The sequence below is a fragment of the Taudactylus pleione genome, unplaced genomic scaffold (genome assembly GCF_031769625.1).
Source record: "Taudactylus pleione unplaced genomic scaffold, aTauple2 ptg000393l, whole genome shotgun sequence".
NCBI classification, from domain to species: domain Eukaryota; kingdom Metazoa; phylum Chordata; class Amphibia; order Anura; family Myobatrachidae; genus Taudactylus; species Taudactylus pleione.
The window spans coordinates 444,582-470,229 of NW_028284794.1; the positions used below are offsets into that span (position 1 = coordinate 444,582).

The window sequence follows — 25,648 nt, forward strand, 5'->3', positions numbered from 1 at the left end:
TATCATACATCTATCATACACCTATCATACACATACAGTATCATACTCCTATCATACACCTACAGTATCATACACCTATCATACATCTATCATACTCCTATCATACTCCTATCATACACCTATCATATACATATCATACACCTACAGTATCATACACCTATCATACTCCTATCATACAACTATCATACACCTATCATACACCTATCATACACCTACAGTATCATACACCTATCATACACCTATCATACACCTACTGTATCATACACCTATAATACACCTATCATACACCTATCATACTCCTATCATACAGCTACAGTATCATACACCTACAGTATCATGCACCTATCATACACCTATCATACAACTATCATACACCTACAGTATCATACACCTATCATACACCTATCATACTCCTATCATACACCTATCATACACATACAGTATCATACTCCTATCATACACCTATCATACACCTACAGTATCATACACCTATCATACATCTATCATACACCTATCATACTCCTACAGTATCATTCACCTACAGTATCATACACCTATCATACATCTATCATACACCTATCATACACATACAGTATCATACTCCTATCATACACCTATCATACACCTACAGTATCATACACTTATCATACATCTATCATACTCCTATCATACTCCTATCATACACCTATCATATACATATCATACACCTACAGTATCATACTCCTATCATACAACTATCATACACCTATCATACACCTATCATACACCTACTGTATCATACACCTATAATACACCTATCATACACCTATCATACTCCTATCATACAGCTACAGTATCATACACCTACAGTATCATGCACCTATCATACACCTATCATACACCTATCATACACCTATCATACTCCTATCATACTCCTATCATACACCTATCATACACCTATCATACGCCTATCATACGCCTAACATACATCTATCATACACCTATCATACACCTACAGTATCATACACCTATCATACTCCTACAGTATCATACACCTATCATACTCCTATCATACTCCTATCATACTCCTATCATACTCCTATCATACTCCTATCATTCTCCTATCATACTCCAATCATACACCCATCATACACCCATCATACGCCTATCAGAATCCTATCAGACTCCTATCAGACTCCTCTCTTACACCTATCATACACCTCTCATACACCTCTCAAACACCTATCATACACCTATCATACTCCTATCATACTCCTATAATACTCCTATCATACTCCTATCATACTCCTATCATACTCCTATCATACTCATATCATACTCCTATCATACACCTATCATAATCCTCTCATATGCCTTTTCATACACCTATCATACACCTTTCATACACCTTTCATACACCTATCATACACCTATCATACTCCTATCATACACCTATCATACACCTATAGTATCATACACCTATCATACATCTATCATACACCTATCATACTCCTATCATACACCTATCATACGCGTATCATACGCCTATCATACGCCTATCATACGCCTATCATACACCTATCATACTCCTATCATACACCTACAGTATCATACAACTATCATACACCTACAGTATCATACACCTATCATATACCTATCATACGCCTATCATACGCCTATCATACACCTATCATACACCTACAGTATCATACACCTATCATACACCTATCATACACCTATCATACACCTACAGTATCATACACCTATCATACTCCAATCGTACACCTATCATACACATATCATACACCTATCATACACCTACAGTATCATACACCTATCATACACATATCATACACCAACAGTATCATACCCCTATAATACCCCTATCATACACCTATCATTCTCCTATCATACTCCTATCATACAGCTACAGTATCATACACCTATCATACTCCTATCATACACCTACAGTATCATGCACCTATCATACACCTATCATACACTTACAGTATCATACACCTATCATACGCCTATCATAATCCTATCATACTCCTCTCATATGCCTTTTCATACACCAATCATACACCTTTCATACACCTATCATACACCTATCATACACCTATCATACATCTACAGTATCATACACCTATCATACATCTATCATACACATATCATACACCTATCATACACCTACAGTATCATATTCCTATCATACACCTATCATACACCAACAGTATCATACACCTATCATACACCTATAAAACACCTATCATACACCTACCATACATCTATCATACATCTATCATACACCTACAGTATCATACACCTATCATGCACCTACAGTATCATACACCTATCATACTCCTATCATACTCCCGTCATAGTCCCGTCATACACCTGTCATACACCTATCATACTCCTATCATACACCTATCATACACCTCTCATACTCCCATCATACTCCTATCATACTCCTATCATACTCCTATCATATGCCTTATCATACTCCTCTCATACTCCTCTCATACTCCTCTCATACTCCTCTCATACTCCTATCATACTCCTATCATACTCCTCTCATACTCCTATCATACTCCTATCATACACCTCTCATACTCCTATCATACACCTATCATACTCTTATCATACTCCTATAATACTCCTATCATACTCCTGTCATATGCCTTTTCATACACCTCTCATACTCCTATCATACGCCTATCATACTCCTATCATACTCCTATCATACTCCTATCATACACCTATCATGCACCTATCATACTCCTATCATACTCCTATCATACTCCTATCATACGCCTATCATACTCCTCTCATACACCTCTCATACACCTATCATACTCCTATCATACTCCTATCATACTCCTATCATACACCTATCATACACTACACCTACAGTATCATACACCTATCATACACCTATCATACTCCTATCATACTCCAATCATACTCCTATCATACTCCTATCCTACACCTATCATACACCTATCATACTCCTATCATACACCTATCATACTCCTATCATACTCCTATCATACACCTATCATACTCCTATCATACACCTATCATACACCTATCATACACCTATCATACACCTATCATACACCTATCATACACCTATCATACTCCTATCATACACCTATCATACACCTATCTTACACCTATCATACTCCTATCATGCTCCTATCATACACCTATAATACAACTATCATACTCCTTTCATACACCTACAGTATCATACACCTATCATACACCTATCATACACCTACAGTATCATACACCTATCATACACCTATCCTACAGTATCATACACCTCTCATACTCCTCTCATACTCCTCTCATACTCCTCTCATACTCCTCTCATACTCCTCTCACGCACCTATCACACACCTATCACACTCCTATCATACACCTATCATACACCTATCACACTCCTATCATACACCTATCCTACAGTATCATACACCTCTCATACTCCTCTCATACTCCTCTCATACTCCTCTCATGCACCTATCACACACCTATCACACACCTATCACACTCCTATCATACACCTATCACACTCCTATCATACACCTATCATACACCTATCATACTCCTATCATACACCTATCATACACCTATCATACACCTATCATACTCCTATCATACTCCTATCATACTCCTATCATACACCTATCATACACCTACAGTATCATGCACCTATCATACACCTATCATACACCTATCATACACCTACAGTATCATACACCTATCATACACCTACAGTATCATACACCTATCATACACCTATCATATGCCTATCATACTCCTATCATACACCTACAGTATCATACACCTATCTTACGCCTATCATACTCCTATCATACACCTACAGTATCATACACCTATCATACACCTATCATATACCTATCATACACCTACAGTATCATACACCTACAGTATCATACACCTATCATACACCTATCATACACCTACAGTATCATACACCTATCATACGCCTATCATACTCCTATCATACACCTATCCTACACCTACAGTATCATACACCTATCCTACACCTACAGTACCATACACCTATCCTACACCTACAGTATCATACACCTATCATACACCTACAGTATCATACACCTATCATACACCTACAGTATCATACACCTATCATACACCTATCCTACAGTATCATACACCTCTCATACTCCTCTCATACTCCTCTCATACTCCTCTCATACTCCTCTAATGCACCTATCACACACCTATCACACACCTATCACACTCCTATCATACACCTATCACACTCCTATCATACACCTATCATACACCTATCATACACCTATCATACACCTATCATACACCTATCATACTCCTATCATACACCTATCATACTCCTATCATACTCCTATCATACTCCTATCATACTCCTATCATACACCTATCATACTCCTATCATACACCTATCATACTCCTATCATACACCTATCATACTCCTATCATGCTCCTATCATACACCTATCATACTCCTATCATACACCTATCATACTCCTATCATACACCTATCATACGTCTGTCATACTCCTATCAAACACCTATCATACTCCTATCATACTCCTATCATACTCCCATCATACTCCCATCATACACCTATCATACACCTATCATACACCTATCATACACCTATCATACACCTATCATACACCTATCATACGCCTATCATACAACTATCATACACCTACAGTATCATACACCTATCATACACCTATCATACACCTACAGTATCATACACCTATCATACAACTATCATACACCTACAGTATCATACACCTATCATACACCTATCATACACCTATCATACGCCTATCATACAACTATCATACACCTACAGTATCATACACCTATCATACACCTATCATACTCCTATCATACACCTATCATACACATACAGTATCATACTCCTATCATACACCTATCATACACCTACAGTATCATACACCTATCATACATTTATCATACACCTATCATACTCCTACAGTATCATACACCTACAGTATCATACACCTATCATACATCTATCATACACCTATCATACACATACAGTATCATACTCCTATCATACACCTATCATACACCTACAGTATCATACACCTATCATACATCTATCATACTCCTATCATACTCCTATCATACACCTATCATATACATATCATACACCTACAGTATCATACACCTATCATACTCCTATCATACAACTATCATACACCTATCATACACCTATCATACACCTACAGTATCATACACCTATCATACACCTATCATACACCTACTGTATCATACACCTATAATACACCTATCATACACCTATCATACTCCTATCATACAGCTACAGTATCATACACCTACAGTATCATGCACCTATCATACACCTATCATACGCCTATCATACAACTATCATACACCTACAGTATCATACACCTATCATACACCTATCATACTCCTATCATACACCTATCATACACATACAGTATCATACTCCTATCATACACCTATCATACACCTACAGTATCATACACCTATCATACATCTATCATACACCTATCATACTCCTACAGTATCATTCACCTACAGTATCATACACCTATCATACATCTATCATACACCTATCATACACATACAGTATCATACTCCTATCATACACCTATCATACACCTACAGTATCATACACCTATCATACATCTATCATACTCCTATCATACTCCTATCATACACCTATCATATACATATCATACACCTACAGTATCATACACCTATCATACTCCTATCATACACCTATCATACACCTACAGTATCATACACCTATCATACACCTACTGTATCATACACCTATAATACACCTATCATACACCTATCATACTCCTATCATACTCCTATCATACACCTATCATACACCTATCATACGCCTATCATACGCCTAACATACATCTATCATACACCTATCATACACCTACAGTATCATACACCTATCATACTCCTACAGTATCATACACCTATCATACTCCTATCATACTCCTATCATACTCCTATCATACTTCTATCATACTCCAATCATACACCCATCATACACCCATCATACGCCTATCAGACTCCTATCAGACTCCTATCAGACTCCTCTCTTACACCTATCATACACCTATCATACACCTCTCATACACCTATCATACACCTATCATACACCTATCATACACCTATCATACACCTATCCTACTCCTATCATACTCCTATCATACTCCTATCATACTCCTATCATACTCCTATCATACTCCTATCATACTCATATCATACTCCTATCATACACCTATCATAATCCTCTCATATGCCTTTTCATACACCTATCATACACCTTTCATACACCTTTCATACACCTATCATACACCTATCATACTCTTATCATACACCTATCATACACCTATCATACACCTATCATACACCTATCATACGCCTATCATACGCCTATCATACACCTATCATACACCTACAGTATCATACACCTATCATACACCTATCATACGCCTATCATACACCTCTCATACACCTATCATACACCTATCATACACCTATCATACACCTATCATACACCTATCATACACCTCTCATACACCTATCATACACCTATCATACACCTATCATACACCTATCCTACTCCTATCATACACCTTTCATACACCTTTCATACACCTATCATACACCTATCATACTCCTATCATACACCTATCATACACCTATCATACACCTATCATACGCCTATCATACGCCTATCATACACCTATCATACACCTACAGTATCATACACCTATCATACACCTATCATACGCCTATCATACACCTCTCATACACCTATCATACACCTATCATACACCTATCATACACCTATCATACACCTATCATACACCTATCATACTCCTATCATACTCCTATCACACACCTATCATACACCTATCATACACCTATCACACACCTATCATACACCTATCATACACCTATCATACACCTATCATACTCCTATCATACTCCTATCATACTCCTATCATACTCCTATCATACACCTATCATACTCCTATCATACTCCTATCATACTCCTATCATACTCCTATCATACACCTATCATACTCCTATCATACACCTATCATACGCCTATCATACGCCTATCATACGCCTATCATACGCCTATCATACGCCTATCATACTCCTATCATACTCCTATCATACACCTATCATACACCTATCATACTCCTATCATACTCCTATCATACACCTATCATACACCTATCATACTCCTATCATACTCCTATCACACACCTATCATACACCTATCATACACCTATCACACACCTATCATACACCTATCATACACCTATCATACACCTATCATACTCCTATCATACTCCTATCATACTCCTATCATACTCCTATCATACACCTATCATACTCCTATCATACTCCTATCATACTCCTATCATACTCCTATCATACACCTATCATACTCCTATCATACGCCTATCATACGCCTATCATACGCCTATCATACGCCTATCATACGCCTATCATACGCCTATCATACTCCTATCATACTCCTATCATACACCTATCATACACCTATCATACTCCTATCATACTCCTATCATACACCTATCATACACCTATCATACTCCTATCATACTCCTATCACACACCTATCATACACCTATCATACACCTATCACACACCTATCATACACCTATCATACACCTATCATACACCTATCATACTCCTATCATACTCCTATCATACACCTATCACACACCTATCATACACCTATCATACACCTATCATACACCTATCATACTCCTATCATACTCCTATCATACTCCTATCATACTCCTATCATACACCTATCATACTCCTATCATACTCCTATCATACTCCTATCATACTCCTATCATACTCCTATCATACTCCTATCATACTCCTATCATACACCTATCATACTCCTATCATACACCTATCATACGCCTATCATACGCCTATCATACGCCTATCATACGCCTATCATACACCTATCATACTCCTATCATACACCTATCATACACCTATCATACTCCTATCATACACCTATCATACGCCTATCATACGCCTATCATACGCCTATCATACGCCTATCATACGCCTATCATACGCCTATCATACGCCTATCCTACGCCTATCATACACCTATCATACACCTATCATACTCCTATCATACACCTATCATACTCCTATCATACACCTATCATACTCCTATCATACACCTATCATACACCTATCATACTCCTATCATACACCTATCATACGCCTATCATACTCCTATCATACACCTATCATACGCCTATCATACACCTATCATACGCCTATCATACTCCTATCATACACCTATCATACACCTATCATACACCTATCATACGCCTATCATACACCTATCATACTCCTATCATACACCTATCATACACCTATCATACACCTATCATACACCTATCATACACCTATCATACTCCTATCATACACCTATCATACGCCTATCATACTCCTATCATACACCTATCATACACATATCATACACCTATCATACGCCTATCATACACCTATCATACTCCTATCATACACCTATCATACACCTATCATACACCTATCATACACCTATCATACGCCTATCATACACCTATCATACTCCTATCATACTCCTATCATACTCCTATCATACACCTATCATACGCCTATCATACACCTATCATACTCCTATCATACACCTATCATACACCTATCATACGCCTATCATACACCTATCATACACCTATCATACACCTATCATACTCCTATCATACTCCTATCATACTCCTATCATACTCCTATCATACGCCTATCATACACCTATCATACACCTATCATACGCCTATCATACACCTATCATACTCCTATCATACACCTATCATACACCTATCATACACCTATCATACACCTATCATACGCCTATCATACTCCTATCATACACCTATCATACACCTATCATACACCTATCATACGCCTATCATACACCTATCATACTCCTATCATACACCTATCATACACCTATCATACACCTATCATACACCTATCATACGCCTATCATACACCTATCATACACCTATCATACACCTATCATACTCCTATCATACTCCTATCATACTCCTATCATACACCTATCATACGCCTATCATACACCTATCATACTCCTATCATACACCTATCATACACCTATCATACGCCTATCATACACCTATCATACACCTATCATACACCTATCATACTCCTATCATACTCCTATCATACTCCTATCATACTCCTATCATACTCCTATCATACACCTATCATACACCTATCATACTCCTATCATACTCCTATCATACTCCTATCATACTCCTATCATACTCCTATCATACACCTACAATATTTATTTATTTATTTATTTATTAACAGTTTCTTATATAGCGCAGCAAATTCCGTTGCGCTTTACAATTTGAATCAAGATTAACATTATACCGGGTTGTAAAAGACATACATACATGACATACATAAGGGTAAGAGGGCCCTGCTCACAAGCTTACAATCTATAGGGAAATAGGTGTTGATACACAAGGAGAGGTGCTATTGCAAATTGGTCCAGCCCAATTGCAGATATTCTTGGTGGGCTGTATAATCCAATCACACTGGAAAGTTGGCCTAGGGTTAGGAGGATGTTCAATTGAAGAAAGAGAAGATGTGATAAGTGTTTACTATAAGAAGAGAGTTAGATAGGGAGCTATAAAAGGTTAGGTGGGCGGTCCTGGAATCTGATAAGCTTGTCTAAAGAGGTGAGTTTTCAGAGAACGCTTGAATGTTTGGAAACTAGTGGATATCATACAACTATCATACACCTACAGTATCTTACACCTATCATATACCTATCATATACCTATCATACGCCTATCATACACCTATCATACACCTACAGTATCATACACCTATCATACACCTATCATACACCTATCATACACCTACAGTATCATACACCTATCATACTCCAATCGTACACCTATCATACACATATCATACACCTATCATACACCTACAGTATCATACACCTATCATACACATATCATACACCAACAGTATCATACCCCTATAATACCCCTATCATACACCTATCATTCTCCTATCATACTCCTATCATACACCTACAGTATCATACACCTATCATACTCCTATCATACACCTACAGTATCATGCACCTATCATACACCTATCATACACTTACAGTATCATACACGTATCATACGCCTATCATAATCCTATCATACTCCTCTCATATGCCTTTTCATACTCCAATCATACACCTTTCATACACCTATCATACACCTATCATACACCTTTCATACATCTACAGTATCATACACCTATCATACATCTATCATACACCTATCATACTCCTATCATACACCTATCATACACATATCATACACCTATCATACACCTACAGTATCATACTCCTATCATACACCTATCATACACCAACAGTATCATACACCTATCATACACCTATAAAACACCTATCATACACCTACCATACATCTATCATACATCTATCATACACCTACAGTATCATACACCTATCATGCACCTACAGTATCATACACCTATCATACTCCTATCATACTCCCGTCATACTCCCATCATACTCCCGTCATACACCTGTCATACACCTATCATACTCCTATCATACACCTATCATACACCTATCATACACCTATCAGACCCCTATCATACTCCTCTCATACACCTATCATACACCTATCATACACCTCTCATACTCCCATCATACTCCTATCATACTCCTATCATACTCCTATCATATGCCTTATCATACTCCTCTCATACTCCTCTCATACTCCTCTCATACTCCTCTCATACTCCTCTCATACTCCTATCATACTCCTCTCATACTCCTATCATGCACCTATCATGCACCTATCATACACCTATCATACTCCTATCATACTCCTATCATACTCCTATCATACACCTATCATACTCCTATCATATGCCTTATCATACTCCTCTCATACTCCTCTCATACTCCTCTCATACTCCTCTCATACTCCTCTCATACTCCTCTCATACTCCTATCATGCACCTATCATGCACCTATCATACACCTATCATACTCCTATCATACTCCTATCATACACCTCTCATACTCCTATCATACACCTATCATACACCTATCATACTCCTATCATACTCCTATCATACTCCTGTCATATGCCTTTTCATACACCTCTCATACTCCTATCATACGCCTATCATACTCCTATCATACTCCTATCATACTCCTATCATACACCTATCATGCACCTATCATACTCCTATCATACTCCTATCATACTCCTATCATACGCCTATCATACTCCTCTCATACACCTCTCATACACCTATCATACTCCTATCATACTCCTATCATACTCCTATCATACACCTATCATACACTACACCTACAGTATCATACACCTATCATACACCTATCATACTCCTATCATACTCCAATCATACTCCTATCATACACCAATCATACACCTATCATACACCTATCATACACCTATCATACACCTATCATACTCCTATCATACACCTATCATACACCTATCATACTCCTATCATACTCCTATCATACACCTATCATACACCTATCATACTCCTATCATACACCTATCATACACCTATCTTACACCTATCATACTCCTATCATACACCTATAATACAACTATCATACTCCTTTCATACACCTACAGTATCATACACCTATCATACACCTATCATACACCTATCATACTCCTATCATACTCCTCTCATACTCCTCTCATACTCCTCTCATACTCCTCTCATACTCCTCTCACGCACCTATCACACACCTATCACACTCCTATCATACACCTATCACACTCCTATCATACACCTATCATACACCTATCCTACAGTATCATACACCTCTCATACTCCTCTCATACTCCTCTCATACTCCTCTCATACTCCTCTCATGCACCTATCACACACCTATCACACACCTATCACACTCCTATCATACACCTATCACACTCCTATCATACACCTATCATACACCTATCATACTCCTATCATACACCTATCATACACCTATCATACACCTATCATACTCCTATCATACTCCTATCATACTCCTATCATACTCCTATCATACACCTATCATACACCTACAGTATCATGCACCTATCATACACCTATCATACACCTATCATACACCTACAGTATCATACACCTATCATACACCTACAGTATCATACACCTATCATACACCTATCATACGCCTATCATACTCCTATCATACACCTACAGTATCATACACCTATCTTACGCCTATCATACTCCTATCATACACCTACAGTATCATACACCTATCATATACCTATCATACACCTACAGTATCATACACCTACAGTATCATACACCTATCATACACCTATCATACACCTACAGTATCATACACCTATCATACGCCTATCATACTCCTATCATACACCTATCCTACACCTACAGTATCATACACCTATCCTACACCTACAGTACCATACACCTATCCTACACCTACAGTATCATACACCTACAGTATCATACACCTATCATACACCTATCATACACCTATCATACACCTACAGTATCATACACCTATCATACACCTATCCTACAGTATCATACACCTCTCATACTCCTCTCATACTCCTCTCATACTCCTCTCATACTCCTCTCATACTCCTCTCATGCACCTATCACACACCTATCACACACCTATCACACACCTATCACACTCCTATCATACACCTATCACACTCCTATCATACACCTATCATACACCTATCATACACCTATCATACACCTATCATACTCCTATCATACACCTATCATACTCCTATCATACACCTATCATACTCCTATCATACACCTATCATACTCCTATCATGCTCCTATCATACACCTATCATACTCCTATCATACTCCTATCATACTCCCATCATACTCCCATCATACACCTATCATACTCCCATCATACACCTATCATACACCTATCATACACCTATCATACACCTATCATACTCCTATCATACTCCTATCATACTCCTATCATACACCTATCATACTCCTATCATACACCTCTCATCAGGGCCTGATTAAGGGAGGGGCGACAGGGGCGGTCGTCCCTGGGCCCCCACACCCGGAGGGGCCCCCACTAGCAGCAGTGCGCTGTCTGCACCCGCCGCTAGTGACCCCTCCGCTAGTGTAGTGTAGATCGCGCAGTGAGCGCAGTCTACACTACACAGTGACATACACACAGCCGGCGGCGGCAGCTGTGTGTATGTTACAGCAGCCGATGAGAGTCAGACTCTCATTGGCTGCTGCACAATGGAGGGAGCCGGCCGGAGCTCACACATGAGCTCTGACTTCCAGCTCCCCCCCGCATCTGCTGATAATGGGAGAAACGTCATGACGCTGACGTCTCTCCCATAGTGCAGTGGAAGAGCCGGGACTCAGAGCGGGCAGCGCCGACTGTGTGAGGAGCGGGAATTCAGGTAAGTGGTGATTTTTGTTTTGTTTGTGTGTGCATAGGGGAGGGGGCAGCTACAGGGGACACTGAATAGGGGAGGGGACAGCTACAGGGGACACTCCATAGGAGAGGGGGCAGCTATAGGGGACACTGCATAGGGGAGGGGGCAGCTACAGGGGACACTGCATAGGGGAGGGGGCAGCTATAGGGGACACTGCATAGGGGAGGGGGCAGCTACAGGGGACACTGCATAGGGGAGGGGGCAGCTATAGGGGACACTGCATAGGGGAGGGGGCAGCTACAGGGGACACTGCATAGGGGAGGGGGCAGATACAGGGGACACTGCATGGGGAGGGGGCAGCTACAGGGGACACTGCATGGGGAGGGGGCAGCTACAGGGGACACTGCATGGGGAGGGGGCAGCTACAGGGGACACTGCATAGGGGAGGGGGCAGATACAGGGGACACTGCATAGGGGAGGGGGCCGATACAGCAGTCACTGCATGGGGGGACAGCTACAGGGGACACTGCATAGGGGAGGGGGCTGCTACAGAGGTCACTGCATAAGGGAAGGGGCCGCTATAGAGGTCACTGCATGGTGGGGGGGCAGCTACAGGGGACACTGCATAGGGGAGGGGCCGCTACAGAGTTCAATGGGGCATTATATAAGGGGTACTGCATAGGGGGACCACTTCTGGGGGAACTGCATAAGGGCATTACAACAGTGGGCACTGCATATGGGAGACCATTACTGTGGGCTCTGCATAGGGGGGGACCACTACTGGGTCTGGGGACACTACTGGGGGCATTATATAAGGGGCATTACTACAGTGTGCACTGCATAGGGGGGACCGTTACTGGGGGCACTGCTACTGGGGACATTGCAAAAGGGGCCCCCACAAGTTTGTTGCCCAGGGGCCCCCACAGACCTTAATCCGGCCCTGCCTCTCATATACCTATCATACACCTATCATACACCTCTCATACTCCTCTCATATTCCTCTCATACTCCTCTCATACTCCTCTCATACTCCTCTCATACTCCTATCATACACCTCTCATACACCTCTCATACACCTCTCATACTCCTCTCATACTCCTCTCATACTCCTCTCATACTCCTATCATACTCCTCTCATACTCCTCTCATACTCCTCTCATATTCCTCTCATACACCTATCATACACCTATCATACACCTATCATACTCCTATCATACACCTATCATACACCTATCAATCATACTACTATCATACACCTATCATACTCCTATCATTCACCTATCATACACCTATCATACTCCTATCATACTCCTATCATACTCCTATCATACACCTATCATACGTCTGTCATACTCCTATCATACACCTATCATACACCTATCATACACCTATCATACTCCTATCATTCACCTATCATACACCTATCATACTCCTATCATACACCTATCATACTCTTATCATACACCTATCACACACCTATCACACTCCTATCATACTATCACACTCCTATCATACTCCTATCATACTCCTATCATACACCTATCATACTCCTATCATACACCTATCATACTCCTATCATACTCCTATCATACTCCTATCATACACCTATCATACACCTATCATACACCTATCATACTCCTATCATACACCTATCATACACCTATCACACTCCTATCATACTCCTATCATACTCCTATCATACACCTATCATACTCCTATCATACAATTTTGCGTCATACGAGAAGTGTCGCTGAATGTCTTTTAAAGCATTTTGCGTCACATCAATTTGTCCAGGCTCATTGACTACCTCATATTTGGTGCAGAGCACTAGTGATGAAAGCTATGTATGGTCCATCAGGTGTCATTTTAGTTCTGTATTGGTGCCAACGACTTCGCGGCTGAGTTGGGGTTTTCTGTCTGGCAGACAGTAGAAAGCCAAAATGATGGGAGATCTGCTTTGTATTGAGGTTTATGACAGAGTGAACATAATTGTACTACTTTGCATTTATACACATTTGCATTAGGAGGATTGGGATTCGGGTCTGGGCCCCCAGGGCTTGCAATGGTGATTGCAGTGTTAGTGAAGCTAGATGGCCAAATAATACTCCTCCCTTATGCAGACTAAAATTAAAAGCTATAACATAACCTCACACGTTGTCTTTCACATCCTCCTGACATTTGGCCGACATTCCTGTGTATCTGGATCATGCAGCCCACCAAGAAACTCTGGGCCTGATTCAGAGACGGACTCTATTTGCGGTCGCTCGTTCAGAAAAAGGGGCCGGATATTTAAATTGAGCGCTCGCTCTTCGCGGTCTGTGGATGCCTCTATGTTTGAGCGAGCGTCCAAAACATGCGCTCGCTATTTTGTAAAGACGCCCCTTGGCCGTTCGCATCATACGTCATCTCCGCTATTTATTAGATTAATCGGGAACATCAAAAGGCATATGAACTGCTCGCAGTGCTTGTGGTAGGTTTTACTTCCCGCAATCATGCGAGCAGTTCAGGCTAAAAGACAACCAAGTGACGTGGTCGATGACGCTGCTTTGTTAATTATGCACTCCCATTAAACGCCCGTTTTGACCTTTTGGCACGCCTGCGTTCGGATCTCCACTCCCCCGTTTTCAAGCACCTTCCCCTGTTACCACCCACAAACGCCTCATCCTGTCACTCAAATTAGCAGCCCCTCGCTGTTTTACGAGCGCACGATTTCCAACCGCAATGACTGGTTGGCGCATGCGCATTACGACCCATACGCATGCGCAGATGTGCGAACATCGCTCGGAGCGAACGAGCGGCCGCTTACGAGTGGCTCTGAATCATGCCCTCTGGCTCGACCAAATTGTAATATATAGCACCTATCCTTGTGCATTAATGCCTATTTCCCTATAGATTGCAAGATTGCGAGCAGGGCCTTCCTACCTATATATCTGTCTGTTATTACCCGGTTTTGTTCTATTAATGTTCCAATTGTAAAGCGTAATGGAATATGCTGCGCTATATAAGAAACTGTTAATAAATAAATAATAATAATATCATGACTGAGAGGGCTATGACAATAATAGCAATGTACTGCAGCACACGTTCAGGTTTTAGGACTCCACAGGATTACAGGGTGAAAAATGCAGAGTCCTTGGAATAGAAATCAGGATACAAGTAGTAAAGTTCAGGCAGATTTGCAGGAATACAAAATACAGATCATCATGATAGCACAATGTAATTACAGCTGTATAGTACAGCAAAATATTAGGAATTCACAGTATCATTCAGCAGGATTGCACCACAGGATTTGAGGATTGTACAGTGCAACAAGATGACCCAGCAGGATAACAGGATTGCACTGTGCAGATTAGCAAGATTGCACAATGAAGATATAGCAGGCGACCCAGCAGGGTAACAGGATAGCACAACAGGATAACAGGTTTCGCTGAAAACCACAGGAGCCAAATTACTATGGCCTATAAGAGAGAAATTGACTGGTCTATCATTTCCAGCACCTGAGATTAAATAGGGTGCCCTTGCCAGTGACTGGCCCAACCGATCATGTGACCATTACCTGCCTACCCAGAATTGACTGGACGTCCAGATGACATCACTCCAAGTTAGTGGTGTTTATGGACTGGAGGAGCAGGATGAGGACTCCAGACCTACAGTGAGTAATGTGAGCTGTGCAGGTGGGAGAGTCTGAAGGGCAGCAGAAGCTGATGCCAGAACTGATAATGGGGTCCTAGGATCCATTGTGGAGATTAGACAGAGGGCCTGATAATGGGGTCCCAGGATCCATTGTGGAGATTAGACAGAGGGCCTGATAATGGGGTCCCAGGATCCATTGTGGAGATTAGACAGAGGGCCTGATTCAGCAAGCAACGGAAAGGACAGAACGCTCGTACTTGGCCGATGGTTTTGTACTGCGCAAGCGTATGCATCGCACAGCGCGTGCGCAAACTAACCAGTGCGGTCGGGTAAGCTTACGCAGACTACATGCAGCGTGCACGCAGATCCCTTCCGATACTGATTGACAGGAAGTGCCGTTTGTGGGTGGTGATGGGGGTGGTCGGGCGAAGGCAGGCGTGGCTGTGCGTTGGGACGCTGTTTTAGGGGCGTGTATAAATCAGCCACTGCTGTGGGCACTCAGTGACTCCATGCACACAGGAAGTTGCCAAGATCCTGCGGGAGGTCCGGTCAACCACTATTATGCATATGGGTCTGATGGTTCTCGATGTTATCGATGTTTACGCTATCTTGCGTACTGATCAGGCTTTGAGAAAAGAGAGATGGGCGGCTTAGCATGGGGCTGGACGTTTGCATCTTATGCTGCTGTCTCCGTGCGTGTGCATTGATTAGCATATTCTCGCAGTGGCCGGGTGCGTGCGTCTGCTACCGTGCGTTCCATGCTGAATCAGGCCCAGAGTCCATTGTGGAAGATGAAAATAAAGGGTACAGGAATACTATACAATATATTGAAACTGAATTCAGAGCACTTAAGAAAATACGTACAGCGCTTACCAAGCGTTCCAAGTGGTGCCAATGGTAGCAAAAAAATCTTCCCCTGGGTTGGCTGACCACTGATACATGAGCCAAGTCTGCAGAAAATAATATTTCTGATATCGCTTTTGTCTATTTCAGGTGTTGAAAGGGCTGATTCAGATAACCGAATGCTAATAATTGCCGCGGTTGTTGGCTGCGTCATTCTCATCTTTTTTGTCTTTTTGATCATCTGCATAATAAAAAGAAAAGGTGAGAACAAAAAAACTTTGTGATGCATTAGGATCTTTAGTCTGAGAAATATAGAATGCACTGGTTTCAATGACTTATATATTATTATCACATATACAGTATATCACATGTGTTCCTATTCATTACATGTTTATGGTGCATTTCCAAATCATGAAGCAGTACCAACATATTTCCTCTAGGTGGCAGCATATAATGAATTTTAGTAGATAAGCAATTGACTAGATTTGAGAAGCTTCTGTGTATCCATAAATGTTAAAATAGCAGCCGTATAAACCAAGACGAAAGTATTAGCAGATACAGGAGCTTATATACGTTTGCTGCACTTTTGCGGAGAAGACTTTTGCTGGGTACACTCTGGCAGACATATTGGCCGATCACTTGTATCGCGTTCCCGTCAGCCAGTGTGTACCAGCGATATGTCTGTGAACGACGTAATTCACAGACATATCTCGTCAACTGTGCTGCACAGCTGATGCCCAATATATCTGTGTGGCACACTATCTGCAAATGGTTAATATGTATCAAGAGATTATAGGGGGAATTCAATTAAGGGCGAATCCGTTCACCCAGCCGAATCTACAGTACGCGGCAGCTGCTGCACTTTACTGCAGCGGGATCTTGCACAAAACTGCTACCACATAGGGTACCCAGAACTTTTGTGCAAAACAAGCATTTGGCCAGCAGGGAAAAGAGTATGAGACATGCTACCGTTTCTGACATTTAAACGCCGCGTCAATGGCAATTCGCACCCTTCGCCACCAATTGAATTCCCCCCTAAATATTACCTAATATACAGTATTAAGCCAGTATAAGAGATTATACAGTACCAAGTAGAGTGTTTAATTAGAGCTCCTACAGTCAGTTATAGCCTAACTATCAAAGTGATAATTCTATACAAAGTTTACATTGAGTTACACTAGTACTAGATACACTGTTGCCAATGAGGGGGTTACGTAAAGCCTGAATCTCTAATCCCAATCACCTAAATAATTACATTTAATGGCTAAGAGGAAACTGAGGGAATAAGAGAACTGTGATATCAATCTGCAAAACTAACAATGCTTTATTACATTTGGTTTACCAGCGATTATAATATCAGGATTATTAGTTCATTATATTAGTACCATACAACGGAATCCAAAGAATCAGCTATTTAGAACCTATGACGCGGCACCCCAATTCCCCAGATATATAATAATTGAGTATTTGGCATGTATATAACTAAGCTAAGTATAATATGGGGCATATGTATGAAGCAGTGAATAGCCATTGCGCTGGCATAAATGCTGGGAATAGACTCTAGTAATGCTTCTCCGTATCTAATAGAGGGTCATCATCAAAGAAATCAGAGATTTCGCTGGAGTTACCCTACTGTGCACATTTTAGCACCATCCCCAAAGACTCCATGGGGACAGCAGCTTAACCCTATTTACCAAGCAACAAGAAGGAGCAATTTGAATTAAAAGGCACCAACGTTTTTTTTATTAATGCTTATATATATATATATATATATGTATACCTCTTTTTGGATTATTATTATTATTATTATTATTATTAGTATTATTAGTATTATTATTATTATTATTATTATCATGTTAAGTACTATTTTTTTATTATTAACTTGAAGAACTGTCATCATTGTAAACTGATGCTTAAATATTTTTCCAAATGCAGCTCACAAGGAGACCAGTCCACCCGGGTATGTACTTCTCTATACCTGTCTATCTGTCCATCTGTCTAAAAATCACCCTGCTCTTGAAAATGTACACTATAGATGTAAAGGGCAATGCTGAGATGATTGGAGCTGGTGACACTGGGAACGGAGATGAGACTATATAGCTGGTAGACCGTGCAGGGAGGAGTATTAGGAGGAGGGCAGGATATGCTACAGGGCTATGAAGAGGTTGGTTTTGGGAGAGAACCTGTAAGATGAAATGTTGGGGGAGAGTCTGGTCAGGCAGAGTATTCATCTCCTTATTGGGCAGCGACACAGGGGAAGTCTTGGAGGCATCAGAGAAGTTACTGTAAGTACCAGAGAGGAGGAGGGACGTCGGTCAGAGGATGAGATGTCATCCTTGATTTGTAAAAAGAGGAAATATTGGTGAGGGCTTTAATGGGGGTTTTATTTCATTCTGTAATAAATGTGGCAGCAGATGTAGAATGCTGAGAGAGGAAAATCAGCCTGGTCACAGTATTTAGGACTAAAGGGAGAGATGTATCAAGTCTTGGATAGAGATTAAGAGGAAAAGCTTCTCAGAGCAACCAATCAGCTTCCAATTGTAATTTCATAGACTAGGCAGGATAAATGATAGTAAGAAGCTGATTGGTTCCTTGGCCTAACTTCTCCACTGTATCTCTCTCCAAGCCTTGGTATATCTCCCCTTAAGTCTTGAGTGAAAACCTGGGTGAGGTGAAGGCCAGAGAGTGGGCTGCAGTGGTCAAGGAGGAGGCTAATGAGAGAATGGATAATGGCTTTTGTAACGTCCTTAGAGAGAAAGGGACGTATTCTGTAAGCAATTATTTAAGGAACTTTTTGTGTTTCAGAGAGACCATCATAGAGACCTTAGAGACTTTGGAACACAATGGAGGTAACAAACTAATTATCATTTCTATGTAAAACACAAACAATTACGTACACACAGCGCTGACATTTTCTTGCAAGTGCTCCGGTAATTTCAATAAGATCATATTTCTAGAGGCTGTAGGAGCATAAACAGCTTCACAGAGTCCTTTGGATGAAATTCTGAACAACCAAATCCTTGGACAAACTTTGCCACCTACATGAAAATAACAGTCTCTCATCTGTGTTCATTGGCTAATCAGCCAGAAAGACTACAGTAGATGGAAAGGGAGCGGGGATTTGTCAGAGTCAGATAGTGCGTATTGTTTAACTGGCCAATACGTAATTCTTCCATCCTGTCTGAAAAATTCCAAACAGAAAAGATTTTGATTGGGCAAGATGGTTAGTTAGAGGCGAAACATCCACAATGATTGGTCAATGTGGCTGTAAAAGTCTGTTCTTAGAGCAGGTTACAGAAAGCAATTCTGTGTGAACACACTCATACACACACACACAGACACGTGTATGTATATGTGCATGTGTATGTACTAGAGATGTGCGGTTCAGTTTGCCTAAAATACAAACACACCCGGACTTAGGAGTTTCCAAGTCGAATCGAGTCAAGTTCGGATCACTTTGGGTTTTCAGTCGAACCGAGTCCTAGGGGTAAATTTACTAAAGTGAGAGTTTTTAGAGGTGGAGATGTTGCCCATAGCAACCAATAAGATTCTTCTTAACATTTAACTAGCACCTTCTATAGCTAGAATCTGTTTGGTTTCTATGGGCAACATCTCCACTTCTAAAAACTCTCACTTTAGTAAATGTACCCCCTAGTCTGATTCTGCAGTCAGTTCGGAAGTCAGATTTAAAATCCGACTTGGGTTGTGAATTGCACGTAAACAGGTCCAAATGACATGATTTTAGATGTTTTATCGATTTTTTTAATCAATTTTTTTAATTGATTTTTAAAGGATCCAAAACTGAACCAAGGGCCTGATTCAGAGATGTACGATAACCCGATGGTTAGCGTGCATCTCTGATGGTTTAGGGTCTGCGCATACATAGGACCCGTTCTGCACATGTGCAGAATGGGTCCTGCGATCTCGTTCACAGACCCTCCCAAGCCGCAGCGTGATTGCCACGCTGCAGTGTTTTGGAGCGGGAGCAAGGCTGGCCGCAGATTTCCCGGCCTCACAGCTGCCATGACCCGGCCACGCTGCATTAAGGTTCAACTACTGCAGCCTGGCCACAGGTGCGACCATCGCGACTATCGGTCACGGCGCTGGGATCGCAGATGCAGCAAGGAGGTGTCGGTTTCCTACAGACCCCACCTTTTGCATTTGCAGTTGAGATGGAGGGAAGTGCCCAGCTGCTTGTGTGTGGTTCTGCAATTCTGACCATCTCTGAATCAGACACCGAAATCCAAACCGAACCAAAACACTTGCGGGTGGTTTTGTCAAAGCTAAAACCAAAACATGATGATGAATTTGAACCAAAACCAAAGCAAAGGGGATCTCTAGTATGTACTCTTCTAAAATATTTATCTATATCTCTCTTTCCCTTTGTCACTTTATAAATAAAAATGATGATGATTGATGAACTAACTACCACACTTATACAATTTCAGGTCATGATAACCCAGGGATGATTAGAACACAAGACCTGGTAATTCAATTTTTATTTATTATTAATATTTGTTTCCCAATCTATGGTATAAAAATATAGTTAAGGAATTACTGTCTCATTTAGGTTCACATGTAATTTCCTATTACCTCACATATTGTTTATTTCCCAACTATTAGTAAGGTTTCAAGCCATAATTTCACAACTGTGAAATATATATTTATTTCAAGATTGGATTGGTCTAATAATAATAATAATAATAATATTATTATTATTATTATTATTATTAATAAATGCTCTATAGACATTATAAATCAAAACTATACATCAATACATAAAATAACATAATATGCAATAATAATAATAATTATATATATATATATGTATATGTGTGTATACATATATATATATATATATATATATATATACCACATATACAAGAACCGGCACTCTGCTGGCAGCTGGCACCAACTGAAACTGGCTGGGGTGCCTTCCTCTATGGGGACATGATGACCATACGTACTTCAAAAATGAACAAACAGGCGGCACTACCAGGCTAGTGTAACAGACGAGTGTATTAAATAGTCAATGTTTCGGGGCCTTTCACCACTTCATCAGGACACCCCTGATGAAGGGGTGAAAGGCCCCGAAACGTTGACTATTTAATACACTCATCTGTTACACTAGCCTGGGAGTGACGCCTGTTTGTTCATTTTTGAAGTATATATATATATATATATATATATATATATATATATATATATTAGGTGGAGTGTAAGGAGGGATTGAAGTGTAAAGTCTTGCAACTTTCTGTGGCTTTAAAAGTAAATAAAGATAAGTCGTGTGCAGGGTATCTCCACTCAATTAACCTGTACCCAGTAAGTGGGGTAACGGGCCGATTCAGAGTCACTGGCTGGGGCTGAGTTCCTTGTGGGAACATTACTCACTGGTTAGTTATTGGAGACGGGAAAATAGTCACACTGGTATAAGGAATAGTGCTTGGGAAATGAATGAGGGAAGTTCCCCCTTCTTTTGAGGGCTGGCAGTGATAGAGGGAGGAGGTTATCTGAAGGGTGAACTGGAGTAGAGAGTAAGTGGAAGGTCAGTTCATAGATTAATGAGTTGTTGGAAGGGCTGCTGGGCTTTTACAAAGACTTGAGTGTTAAGAGGTCATTTAAAAGGTGTGTATACTGTTAGACAGTCTGATACATTCAGAGCAGTGGGGCAACACAGGAGAAATGTTTGATGTGGGGGTAAGAGGAGGTGTTAGAGGTGAGGTGGCAATCAGTGCAGAAGCTGAGAGGGAAGGTGGAAGTGTTGGCAGACATTAGTTAGGAGAGGGTGGAACAATCTAGGACTTTATATGCAAGGATGAGATTTTTGGACTGTATTCTGTGATGTATGGGGAGCAAGTGAAGCAATTGGCCAAGGAAGAGGCTGACAGAGCTGCAGGAGATGTATGTGAGATTGGGAGCAGCTTTAAGCCTAGATTAAAGTGAGGAGAGGTGGGACAAAGGAAAATCAGAAGCGCTTGGATTAGAGTTTTGGTGGTATCCATGGTGAGAAAGGGTTTTATGTTAAAGATACAGTATTGCCAAGGAGGAAGAAGTAAATAGTGACATTTGGAAATGCCCAACTATATTATAGAGATTTGATAAAGAACTTTAAAAAAAAAATGTGGATCCCTCTAAATTATAACTAGCACTATAACTAGCACTATAACTAGCACTGTACCTAGCACTATAACTAGCACTATAATTAGCACTATAACTAGCTCTGGTGCTTTCTGCCTAGTGCCATTTACCCCAAAATCAGAGGAAAAATGACAGTGGGATCCCACCTAAATTTAGTATAACCAGCACTAGGCTTTTCATGTCATGGCTTGTAGAACCATAGGAAGGGAAACCACCTGTGTGGGGGTCAAACCACCATTACAGTCCTAGGCTGACTGGCTATCTTATTGTAAGGGAATTGACCCACAAAAAAAGTTTTAGGTGGGTCACCATGTTTTAAAGAAAAATGAAATGGAGATAATCATGTATTTTTAAATTTCCTGTATATGTCCTAGAAGAACGAAAAAGTATATTTATCTGCTGCGTTGCAAAGTCTCCTGTACATTCAGTCATCCGGTGTGTGGCAGAGTTTCCAGGGGGAATAGATTTTGGGAACCGCATCCTTAGCAGTAGACAAAGTTATACATATTAATAAACTAAAATAAGTCAAATCAGTAAAATATATTTATTGTGAACTTCAAGATTGAGATGCTGACGCATTTCATTGCTTTATGGGGTTAGCAGCTATTTTTGATGGGTTTAAATAGGGAATTGATGGATTACCCATTGGCCTTTGATAGTATGTGTCCCAAAGGCAAAGGCAACTCACCCTCATCATTCATTCATCATTCTTAGAACTTCTTTGATATTTACAAAAATAATTCCATGAATGTCTGTGAAGTGATTCATTTTTTTTATGTTTTTAAGTATCCAACATGTACAGGATTCAGAACATGTAACCAGAACTCTTTCATCTCGCTGCTTTTACAGGGAGAAAATGTGGTATATGCTGCAGTGAGCCATCGCCCATCTTCCCGAGCAGCCAAACCAAAAACACTTCCACATCCTGACCCAGAGCCCGTCTATGCCGATGTGAAAAAAAATTACCTTTCTTCTTAACGTTCACTATAAAGTGGAGAACACTGATATTAAAATTAGTTTTTCTGCCTCTAGGCAGTAGAGTGATTATCGGAAATCTGTTTATGCGTCCGAGTCGCGAACAACAAAATGACAAACCGCACTGGTCCAATCCGACTAGAACACTTTATAGAACTGTTGGTATGTTAGATGCCACAAATGGAACCGCGGTTCAATAAAGTTCTATATGGTGCGTGCTACCAACTACCGATTGATATATACAGTACATATTGGAAAAGTAAGAAGTAGTAAAATGATGCACAACTCGGAAAAATTTCAAAAACATATAAAAAAATAACTTTTAATTGATATTCATTAAAAATATGTATATATTCCCCTCCAAAAGTTGAAATAACAGCAAAGTATTAAAATAGAGACTTCAAAGAAAT

General features: G+C 40.4%; 1 protein-coding gene across 2 annotated transcripts in view; it reads left to right on the forward strand.

The window, feature by feature from the left end:
• Positions 1-25,261, forward strand: part of LOC148506828 (uncharacterized) — a 121,223-nt gene extending 95,962 nt beyond the window's left edge. For both annotated transcript variants that reach the window (XM_088446005.1, XM_088446007.1), the window contains exons 5-9: positions 18,276-18,386; positions 20,061-20,085; positions 20,931-20,974; positions 22,574-22,611; positions 25,113-25,261. In XM_088446005.1, the coding sequence (XP_088302131.1) occupies positions 18,276-18,386; positions 20,061-20,085; positions 20,931-20,974; positions 22,574-22,611; positions 25,113-25,241 (347 nt within the window). In that variant the 3' untranslated portion in view covers positions 25,242-25,261. The remainder of the gene's footprint in view (positions 1-18,275; positions 18,387-20,060; positions 20,086-20,930; positions 20,975-22,573; positions 22,612-25,112) is intronic.
• Positions 25,262-25,648: the final 387 nt, after the last annotated feature.